This window comes from Geospiza fortis, unplaced genomic scaffold (genome assembly GCF_000277835.1).
Source record: "Geospiza fortis unplaced genomic scaffold, GeoFor_1.0 scaffold432, whole genome shotgun sequence".
Taxonomy (NCBI): Eukaryota; Metazoa; Chordata; class Aves; order Passeriformes; family Thraupidae; genus Geospiza; species Geospiza fortis.
In genome coordinates, this window is record NW_005054436.1 from 1,193,356 (window position 1) to 1,204,763 (window position 11,408).

Genomic DNA, 11,408 nt, shown 5'->3' on the forward strand with positions numbered 1-11,408 from the left:
CGGCCCCTCCGCCGGGCACCGCCCGCGGGCCCCTCCGGCCCCTCGCCTCAGCCCCCCGGCCACACTACCAGCCCCGCCCCGCCCGCGAATTAGCACAACAAACATCGCGGGGAACGCCCGCGCCAGCTGCCGCTGGGGGCTTCAAAGAGGTGAAATAATTAACAACAAAAAGAAAAGAGAAACGCACAAAACACCCGGCTGCGCTTGCGAGGGGGGTCGAGAGAAGGGATTCAGCGAACAAAGAGTGAAATCCGGCCCCCCGGAGATGGCCTCAGCGCTCTGGTGTCAAATGGACGGTGTCGGGTTTGTTGTACCCATTCCCCAGCCTGCATTTTGTTAAACTGTTTAATGTTTAAATTTAAAGTATTGAAAATTATGTAGAGCGATGTTTCAGGTCAAAAAACAGGGAAAAGATTTCCCAGTTTCAAAACAGTGCTGTGGGTATGCAGAGTCCCTGGCAGTGGCTGCACTTTGTGTTTATATTCACATTCTCTTATTTTGCCTCAAAGGAGCGTTTCAAAGAAAAAACCCACAAGATTTGGCCTTTGCCATGTGTAGGATGATTAAAAATTAGGTATACATAAGAAATTCACACGGGAGACTGTTCCCTGCCCACCACTGTGAGGCCAGTCTAGCACTGTACACCACATTAAAGGCTGAAAAAAGGAAGTTTCAAGGAAAGTGGAAAAGAACAAGTTTGGTTCCAACCCCACCAAGTCAGGGCAGTACTTAAAACCAACAGATGAACATTCAGAGTTTTTATTTTGAAGTAAAGACCCTGATTTCATTGAGTAACCCTGCACTTTCAGTTACAAAAGGGAAAAAAATCCTGTTTTATCCCTAAAACAAAACTGTTTCTTTACTTACCTTGTGTTACAGGGCTTTGACCCAACCCAGGACAAGGTAAAGACTCTAAATAGAAGTTTATATTCATAGTGACGTAATTTTAAAAGCCAGCATATATTTTAATACACATGTTGACATACCTAAGCCCAGACCTTTGTTCCTGTTCTTTATTGTATGTTAGCACAAAGCCAGCTGAAATTAATTTGTTTTCCTCCATTTGCTTTGGATTTCTTGGCACAATGTAGTAGCTGAGGTCCTTATAGCAGCTTTTTTTGCCTTTACATGGAAGACAACAATATCTGCTGTAAGCCTGGAAATTCCACTCATTAATTAACAACTCTCCTGCAATGCACATCAGCAGATTTTTGCTTTGTTTCTATCTCTAGTGTGTTTGTTTCTGCTAAAACACAATCTCACCCCAGCGTGTGGATGTTCTCAAGCCAGGAGTGTCAGTGGGATTGAGAAACAGCATTTTGCAGGCTGCAAATGTTCTGCTCTTGTCCGGGCAGCGCAACAGCGTGTACTTTTCAGTTCAGAACAAGGATGACACAAGGTCTGGCTGTTTGTCCTCGCTATCTCTGAGATAATTAAAGAAACATCTTGTCTTTGAGAGCTGGTTTTGGGGTCAGGCTGACACATTCAGCCTGGGGAGCAGGAAATGTCAGTGATAAGCCATTCCTGTATTTGTGCAGGAACTGTTCCACTGAAACAAACGGAGTCATTTGGAGGCCGAGCAGGAACAGGAGGGTATTTTTTAAATCAAAGGGACAAATACCCCAAACACCACAAAGTCCAGCTCGCAAAGTTCTGTGTTTCACCCTTCAGCTGTTAGAGCCCTGGGCTGGTTTCCTCCCCTGCAGTGGAAGGAAAGGAGATGTTCCCAGAACCGTGCAAACCACAACAGACAGAAGCACTCGAGTTCCTGCTGCATCCTAACGACACAGCACAGACTGAATCCTGAGGTTCTGTCTCAGTCCTTTATCATCACCACCCGAGATTCCTTCAACAGGAGCTACTCACTCCTTCAAATGCTGATTTTTAAACCCTCTTCCTTTTCAAAGGTCTCGCTGTAACATTTGTGACTCCTAAGCATGTGACACTACATCAACCTCAGGTACTCATGGGCAGACTGGGATATTTTAGCTGCCTCCAGGATCATGCTGTGCTCACCCTGATGTCCTGCAGGTGCTACAGAGCCAGTTCCAGAGGCAGAGCCCTCAAACACTGCTGGAACAGGACAGTGCTTCCAAACCCACCCTGCCGTGCCACAGACTCAGTGACCTCCACTGCACCCTCTCATAACCTGTACACAGCATGGAGTTTTCTATTGTGCAAGTGTCTGCCCTGTCTGGATTATTCCACTTCCTCCAGGCAGTCCAAAGATGACTGCAATAAATCCCAGCTTCCGTCATGTTCCCAGGGAGCTGTGTTACCCAAATCCTCCCCAGCTCCCCACCACGCTCCTGCTGCCACAGTGACTGCACCTCAAGGAACTCCCCAGCCACTTTTATTTTTCACTCAGCACCTCCACTCCCTCTCAGAGCAAACATTAATCCAGCCCAGGGAAGCAGCTCCATCTGTGCTGGCACTGCCACAAGTCCCAGTGAAGACAAAGCCTCCAGAGCTTCATTAGCCCCGAATTAAGATGCTCCCAGCTGTGGCTGAGCTGGATCCCAGCACACACACACTCCTGGCCGAGTGTTTCAGTGGAGCTGTCGAGCGTGGATGCTGCAGGAAGTCTGCAGCACGGATGACTCATTTGTTAAATCAACAGTGAACCATTGCCCCAGTTTTGTTTCACAGTGACGAGTTTCCGGCAGTGGGTGACTTTCAGTAAACCCAAGATGTTTACATTTTGTGGCTCCAAGAGCCCCATGACACACTTGAAACACGTTAGAAGTTTCCACCTGAGCCAAACATTAACCAGATTGTTAATCTAAGTTTCCTTATGAGGGAAATGCGTGAGCTTGTGTTTTCTTTCAAATCTGCATGGAAGCACTGGGTATACAGTAATGTTTAGAATATCCTTTATTCTGCCTGGCAGAGCACCTGTGTTCATTAAATAAAGCTCAGGATATTCACAGCAGTGAGCTACAGGAACTGAGCAGACATTTGAACCTCTGCAGGGTAAATAGAGAAGAGGCTTAAGAACCCAAACAATGTGATAAAACTACACATTTTTATTGTTTAAATCTCATTAGAAGTATATTGATATATGCTTTAGACATGAATTAAGTTGGTGTCCACCAGCACCTGAGTTAGATCAGCTCCAGAACACGAGTTCCCTCCTGTGCACTGCTGGAGCTCGTGAGTGTGAGATCACATGCAGCCCTGCATCGTGCATTGGTGTGTGGGGTGTGCACAGCATCCAGCAAACAGCACCAGGAGTAAAACCCCCCTGGACACCGACGGAGCCAAACCCCGAGCCTGGGGGGTTAAAGGGCTTGTGCTGAAGCAGCTTTGTCACAGCTGACAGCTTTTCCCACTCTGGAAAACAAACACATCCAGGCGCGACTGCCGAGTCACACCCTGTTTTCTGCCTCAACAGCTCTCCGTTCGAACCCACAGCGGCTCTGAGTCACTGCAGGAACCTTCAGCCCATGTGAATCAATACGCCTGGTTCACGTCCTGTCAGCAGGGAGAACAGTTCTACCTGAACCCTCCTCCCTCCACGACAGCAGCAGAGGTGTTTGTGCGCAGGAGAATCCCTCGGCCAAGCCCTGTTCGCTCTCAAGGAGCTGTGCTAGACACGGCAGTATAGATGGGGGGGGATTCTGAGCATTTTCTATGAGTGCAGTAGAGAGTCACTCACCGTGGCTCTCTGAGTCACACCTTATCAAGGTGAGCAGTGCCTGACCCTTAGCCCCATCTGCACCACCCAGTTTTTAAATTCAGCCCAGCAAACACAACAGTCAGAGAAAAAGGAGCAATCCCTGTCCTCCCACAGAGCACAGACACCCTTCCAGCAGGAGCTGGGTCGGAGTGTCCCAGCGCAGCCCCAGGGCTCTTCACTCTGCTCTGGGGACAGAAACTCCTGCACTCCTGAGCAATACCAGGCTCACAGTCCCTTTCCCCAGCACCTGCACAGCATTGCTTCAACCCCGAGTATGGGGGTGTTCCCAAAGCAGGGTTATTCCAGAAAAAACCCTTTACATTACAACAATCACCTCTGATGGTTTTCCTTTAGTCTTGCAGGGCAATTTGTGCTATAAATCAGAGTCAATTTAAAAGCTTCTAACTATGCTGCCATAATAATATTTCTTTCCTATAACACACATTCCTGTGACACAACAGACAGAGGAAACTTGGGTCCATGTTTCACAGGATGCTGCTGGATGTGAAGCTGTGTCAGAGCAGGGAATAATTTGGAGCTGGGTGCTGCTGTTGGAACTCAGGACCAGCATAAAGAATCTTTCTGTTTCTCACCTGCTCTTTACAATCTCGTACCTGCTCCTGCAAAATTTCTCAGTTCCTGGAAACAAGAATGGAAGAATTCTTTTTTAGGACAGAGCTGACAACCCATCATCTCCTGTGCTTACAGCACAGCCCGTGATGCCTCTCATGGTTATTGTGGTTTCCAGACCCGCTCCCAGCCCAGAAGGGTCGGGCAGGTCCCTGCAGAGCCAGGGAACCCCCTTTCCCGGCCGGGGGCCAGGAGGAAGCGCCGAGTTCCCAGTTCTGCCTCCTTCTCAAGCTTTCCCCCGGCGCTGTCCGGGTTTCCCTGGAGAGGGCAGCCGAGCACTGCTGAGCTGCCGAACCCCTGAGCCGCACACGCTGCCCAGGGGGAAGGAGGCGAAGCGGGGTTTGGAGAGGACGCGGTGTAACCGCTCGTGATGCCACCGAATGAGGGAACTGGGATCCCAGCAGGAGGGAAAGTTGAATTCCCAGCTGGAGAACCGAGTTGCTGGTGCTGGGCTGGGGCTGTGGGGTGGCTCTGTGGGTGGCAGAGCCGGGTAAGGAGCATCCAAGGGCTAAGGATCACTTTGCTTCGCTCCAAGGCTCCCCACTACAGCCTGGATGGTCACATCCAACCACAACGTGGCCAACCCCTTTGGGATTTGGGGCCAGCTTGCCTGTTCCCCCGACCCGTGACATTGTCCCTGGTGTCACCAGGCAGGGAAAGCTGTCCCTGCTTTCCAGCGGCACCAGCACAGCACAGCCCAGCCCAGCCGAGGGGGAAGTGGTCACTGGAGGAAGGATGGATGAGAGCAGGTACAGCAGCACCACAGCCTCTGCAGTCCCGGGTCCTTCCTGACCACACGGATTGTGGAGCTGAAGACCTTGATTTTCCTTCCACTTGAAGAGAGAAAATCACCTCGTTCCTCTGGCATAAGTGGACTGTGTACAGAGAAATTCAGGGGCACAGGTGAGGTTTGTGCTGCTCATGCAGGCACAGACAGCAGATTTCTGAGCTTGCCCTTAGACCTGCACACAGCCAGGTACATCCAGATTCTTCCACATCTGCCTCTTTGCTTTCCCCCCCCCACCCCATACCTTTCCATGTTCCCAGAGAAATAGGAGGAGAACTTGAATGTCTCTTGCCTCAAACTCTGCAGTTACAAGGAGAAATGAGAGGGACTGGGAGGACAATTTCAGCAAGCCGGAGGGTTTGGGTGGTTGTAGATGTGGCACAAGCAGGCAGCAGAACACAACACCCAGAGGAGAAGGGAGGAAGGAAAGAAAACCCGACACACATTCTCCGAAAGAATGTGACAGAGAGCAAGGAAGCAGAGGAAGGATTCACACTGATGGATTTCCAACCCAGGGGAATAAACCAGAATGGTTCAAGAAACGCAGACGAAACCAGAAGTGCTGTGAGAGGAGAGGGAAGCAGGCGCTGTCCACAGCTGCAGCAGCTGCCCTGAGAGCCCGAGCCATGGGAAGCCCCAGAGCATCCGTGGGGAGGTGAGTGGTTTGTGTTTGCTGACCCACAGCATCCTGCAGCCCTGGGCCTTTTTTTCATATCGCCCCTGAGAGCCCTCGGTGCTGCCAGGCACAAGGCAGGCTGGGGAGACTCTGCTGCACGGGAGATTCCTGGGATTCTCTATCAGCTGTTTGGTATAAACTGCAAGGCAATGTGTAACAGGGTGGGAAACTGCTTTTTAGGATGGATCCTGTCTTAAGGAGATGAAAGGTAAGTGCTTCATAGCAGGCTATGGGTTAGCTCTTTACAGCTGATTTTGGGAACTGTTAATGTTGGAACTGGAGTGACAGGACAAGGGGGAATGGGTTCCAAGGAATTCTTCCCTGTGAGGGTGGGGAGGCCCTGGCACAGGGTACCCAGAGCAGCTGTGGCTGTCCCTGGATCCCTGGAAGTGTCCAAGGCCAGGTTGGATGGGGTTTGAGCAACCTGGGGTGGTGGAAGGATGGTACTGGATGGGCTTTAAGGTCCCTTCCAACCCACAGCATTCCCTGATTCTCTGTCAGAGGTATTTCCAAATGTCTCACAGGGATGTGATGCTGAGTTCAGTGTTTCTATGATGGTTTTGGTGCAGTGAGAGCAGCCCTGATTTGCCCTGCTTTGTACCCAAAGTGACACTTGCAGCTGCTCTGCCCCCACCCCGTCCTGGGTTTCACTGTCCCCTCAGGCAGTCACACATGGGCAGAGCTGATAAATAATCAAATAATCTTCAGTGTGGCATTTGAGGCACACAGGTCTTACATCAGGGAGGGAATCCCACTCGGTGTCATTTAATGTGGTCAGGACAAACCAGGATGAACAGCTGATTCCAAAATAGTGGAAAAACTTCTGCAACTATACCAGGAAATCACAATGTTTGTAAAGCAAAAGATACTCTTCTTCTTCAGCAAGTGAAATTTGCAAGCATTAGTGACAATTTTTTGCATAAATCACTGCACGTGTTTGTAGTAGGTGATAATTTAGGACATTTTATTTTATTGTAAAGCTCAGAACTCTCAGATATTCTGCACATGAAATATTCAAGAGCAGTGCTTTCAGAGTGCTGCAGGCACAATGCACTGGCTGATTGCAGCAGGAAAATTTAATTTTACATTATCTAAGCAACGGGTACATAACTTTTTAATCAGCAGGATGCTGTGGTGGCTCTGTGAGGGCAGAGCCATCCCAAGTGGAGCAGGATTGGTGCTGCTGTGTGCAGGGCACTGCCAGCCCCACAGCTGGAATCAATCACAGCGAGGCGCTGAGAGGGAAAAGACTCCTTCATTTGGAAACTGAATTTTCCCCAAAGCCAGTTGGAGCTATTAGGCTGGAGTGAGTGGGCTTGCAGCAGATCTGATGGGAGGGGAGGTTTCATTTGCAGTCACTGGGGCTGCATCAGGAATATGTTGCATTCCCAAGTATCTGATCTGGGTTCTGTTCCTAATAACTCGCCCCTTGCTCATTCACTGCTGTTTGCTGGGGCTCTGCTCTTGTTGCTCGGGGTGTCTCTATTGCAAGGCCACGTTATTTTGGACAAAATATTCCCTACCCTGGGCCTTCCTGCTGGCAGGAGATGCCGTACTGTGATCAGAGAGTTCATCCTGTGCAGAAGCCCAGGGAATCTCAGCTCAGCTGCTGCTCTTCCAGGGAAGCAGCCCCTCTGTGCCGCAGTCCCTGGAGCCAAAGGAGGGCCAGAAGGCACTTGGCTCTTTCTTGTTGAGCTGAGCTGTCAGCCCGTGGGGCTGGGGCTCCCTGGCTGGATGCACAGCCATGCCTGGGGCTGGAATTCCCAAGGAGGTGGAGATCTGCTCTTGGAAAGGGGTTTCCAGCCTGGAAGTGGGATTTGCCCCATGGAGGATGCTGCAGGTCAGCTCTGCCCCAGGAACCAGATATGGGCTGGCACTTTTCCCAGGAGCTAAGGCAGGCAGGGGGCAGAGGCCACGGTCAAACAAATCCAGGGGCCCATCTGACAAGAGGAAAATGTCCCCTGGGCAGGAAAAAGCAGCTTTGTAGCGAAAAAAGCCAAAACAAAGAGGGACAGGCCGTGCAAGGAGAGGAGCTCCTGGCACTGCCTGTGTTTTCATGCTTGTGCAGAGGAGACCTTTTGCTGGAGCAAGCTCTGTGCTTCCCTCATGGACACAGGAGCTGCAAGGAGGGTCTGGGGAGCAGAGATCTGTCCTTGTCATTCAGCCTGAGACAGAACAGATGTGGGAGAGGAAGATCAGGGCTGGCTGATTGCTGTGAGCCCAGCACACGACTTTGAACTGAGGCTTATCTGAGTTTTTTCAGCCTATGGAGAGAGCTGGGCCAGGACAGGCAGCACAGAAGTTATTTTAACATTATAAGCAGGCTCTCTCCCCTAGCAGCATAACATCAGGGATGGCATTTTGCTGCCTTCACTCCCTTGCCTGGTGTTCAGTGGTTTCCAGGCTCCTAAGGATGTTAGTTGGATATTGCACAACTGCAGCTTTGAGGATTTATGGTAGTCCTGGGAATGCTGGCTGCAGGTAATGGATGCCAAGGTGATGCTGGAGGCTGCTTAATGAAGAAATGTCTTGGTTTGGATGCTGGGGTTTGGCTGGGGAGGTTTGGAAACTCGAGGCAGTTGGTCCCTGGTGAGCCCTGCTGTATGAGAAGTCCATCTGTCTGCTAAATCCATCCCTCTCCAGAGGGAGGGATGTGGGCAGCTACAGGAAACGAGAGCACTGAGATCTGAGGGCAACATCCCCTCCTGTGTTGTTACCCCATGCAAGAGCCTGATGTAAGAGCAGGGCAGCTTGCTGCAACACTCAGCTACATGTCAGCCCAAAGTCCAGGACTCCTCCAGCCTGGAACACCAAGAAATCCCCATCAGGAGATCAGGATTGCCCTGCTGTGCTTAAAACCTGCACTGAACTCCCTGTAGCCAGCACTGTCCCAGCCCTGACAGGCAGCAGGAGTCAAATGTGGGGCTGGGGCTCTTCTCTGTCACCTCCTGGGCAGCCTCTCGAGTCATTGGGGTATTTTGCAACTCCTGAAACACAGGAAGAGAGATGAGTGTTGGGGGAATCAGTGGAGAAGGAAGTCCCCAGGCCAGTTAAAACACCCATGTTTTATAAACCCATCTCTGCTGAGATGTCACGGACTGAGGTTTGCTGGGCAGTGCTGGCTGCTGTCACCTCCAGCAGCAGCTGAATTTCACACAGCAGGCAGGGGAGCCACAGGTGGACGGGCACAGGAGGCTGGAACCCACAGCCCTGCCCTTGCTCTGTGGCTGTCACACATCCTGGCCTTGCCTCGTGTGTTTGGGACATTTCCTCTTTCACAAGAGAGCCCAGGGCAGCGAGGGACAGTGAGTTGTTTGTTCTGGGGGAAAGGGAACGCTGTCAGCTCAGTGCTGTCCTCCAGCAGAGGGAACTCACGATCCCATTGCCTGCATGAGGGATCCTGGAAGCTTTTGGGAAGGGGGGTCCTGTTCCATGGGCTTGGGCACAGCATTTTGCTGTAATCCAGGCAGGTTTGGGGTGTCCCACAGCTGCCTCTTCACCTGCTTGTTGTAGTGTGTTTTTACACCTGCTCTAACCCAGTCCAGGATGACCTTGTTCCCTGAAATCCAAGGCTGCACAACTCGGTTTAAACACCGGTGCAATCCACAGAAAGAATGGGAGAAAATAACACCCCGAGGACAGGTTATGAAGATGAAGGGGGTTAAATTGAGCTGCAGAACTGTAGAGAAAAACCCAGCTCTTGCTGCAGAGTGCACTGAGTAGCTCAGCATCTGCCCTGTGTAAAATCAGGCACTTCCCTCCATCACATCTCTGCTGATGCTAAAAGTATTGATGAAATCAGCCTAATTCTGGGTGTGGGCAGGGGTTCTTAGGCTCAGGTGGTCTCAGTCCTGCATGTCCCTATTTGTATGTCCAACTTGTACTCTAATATCGATCTCTAATTAATCTCTAATAATATCTATTAATCACTCTGACAGTGGCACATGGAAGATGGAGGGGGAAACACAACTGCAGTGAGCTTTGTAAAGCTGCAATGGGCCAGCTTAAATATAAACCCAGTATTGTTGTTTTCTATGTTCAAACAGCTTTGGTGAGGAAGGCTGTGGGAAATGGGTCTCAGCCAAACAACCAGCTGGGAAAAGCCTGGGAAAAGCATGGAAGTTGGCTCCAGTGGTTGGGCAGTGGACCTGAAAGCAGCTCTCTGTGGCCTGATTTCATTTTTCTTACTTGCCTCTATAGGGAAGAAAGTATCTTGGGTAAATTTATTGCTTGTTAAGTCCTCTTCACCTCCACCTTTTTCAGAGCACCTGAAGAAGTGCAGAGGGAAGCAGCAGGCTCTCTGTGAGCTCCCAGCTCCAGGTAACCACCATGGATTCTTGCAGGATCCCTGCAAACGCCTCCAAGTGCAGTGGAAGCACCATGGAGTGCTTCATGGTGCTCAGCACGCAGGCACAGAAAATAAGCATTGGTATCCTGTGTGGCCTCTTTGGGACAATGTGTGTTTTTGAGAACTCTCTGGTGCTCTACCTGATTTTCTCATCCCCTGGGATCAGGAAGAAGCCTTCCTACCTCTTCATCGGCAGCCTGGCCCTGGCTGACATCCTGGCCAGCATCATCTTTGTCTGCAGCTTTGTGAACTTCCACGTGTTCAACGAGGCTGGTTTCTCCAAGGAGGTGTTCCTGCTGCAGCTGGGAGGGGTGAACACGTCCTTCTCAGCCTCCCTCAGCAGCCTGCTGCTCACAGCCCTGGACCGCTACATCTCCATCAGCCGGCCCTCGGAGTACAAGCTCCTGATGACCAGGAAAAGGGCCTGGACAGCCCTGGCAGTGCTCTGGGTGACCTGTGCCACCATTGCTGGCCTGCCCCTGCTGGGCTGGAACTGCTGCACGCTGGATTCCTCCTGCTCCGAGCTGTTCCCCTTTGTGGATGACAATTACCTGTCGGGCTGGATCTGCTTCGTCGTGGTGCTGCTGGGCTGCATCGTCTGCGCCTACGCCCACGTGCTCTGGAGGGCTCGCCAGCACGTGGCCTACATGGAGCAGCACCAGGCACAGGCAGGGAAGCAAAACAGCCGGATGAGGATGGACGTGATGCTGGCCAAGACCCTGGCCATGGTGCTGGCTGTCCTCATGCTCTGCTGGTCCCCCGTGCTCGTGCTGATGATCTACAGCATCTTCGGCAGGCTGAGCGACCACCTGCGCAAGGTGTTCGCCTTCTGCAGCACCCTCTGCCTGCTCAACTCCATGGTCAACCCCATCATTTATGCCCTGAGGAGCAAGGAGCTCTTCTCCTCCCTGAGGAGAGTGTTGTTCCACTTCAGGAGGCTGCTGAAGGCCCCTGAGGAGAGCCCAGAAGCAGAGAGCACCCACAAGTCCTCTGTGATAGAGACTGTCTGCGAGGACACGCACGCCATGTAGGGAGGCACCTGGGGGAGATCCACCCACTCAGCCTGGAAGGAACAGTCTGGATCACTTTTCTTTTTATTTTCTCTTCTGATGGGGGTTGAGGGAAGCTGTGATGGGGAGACAGCTCCTGCTGATGTCACCCTTCAACGCTGGGACATGAAGTGCACAGACTTTGCTGTCAGGCACGGGTTGGGATTGTTGGGGTGTCCTGTGCAGGGCCAGGACTGGATGATCCTTGGGGTGTTCCTTCCAGCTCAGGATATTCCATG

General features: G+C 51.5%; 1 protein-coding gene across 1 annotated transcript; it reads left to right on the forward strand.

Annotated features, from left to right (window-relative positions):
• Nucleotides 1-10,101: 10,101 nt before the first annotated feature.
• CNR2 (cannabinoid receptor 2) lies at nt 10,102-11,171 on the forward strand. The gene has a single exon (XM_005427160.2). The coding sequence runs from the start codon at nt 10,102-10,104 to the stop codon at nt 11,149-11,151; it is 1,050 nt and encodes a 349-aa protein (XP_005427217.1). The 3' UTR covers nt 11,152-11,171.
• Nucleotides 11,172-11,408: the final 237 nt, after the last annotated feature.

What these genes read in the sequence shown, in the direction of transcription:
- CNR2 (XM_005427160.2), top strand. Translation starts at nt 10,102, where the DNA reads ATGGATTCTTGCAGGATCCCTGCAAACGCCTCCAAGTGCAGTGGAAGC.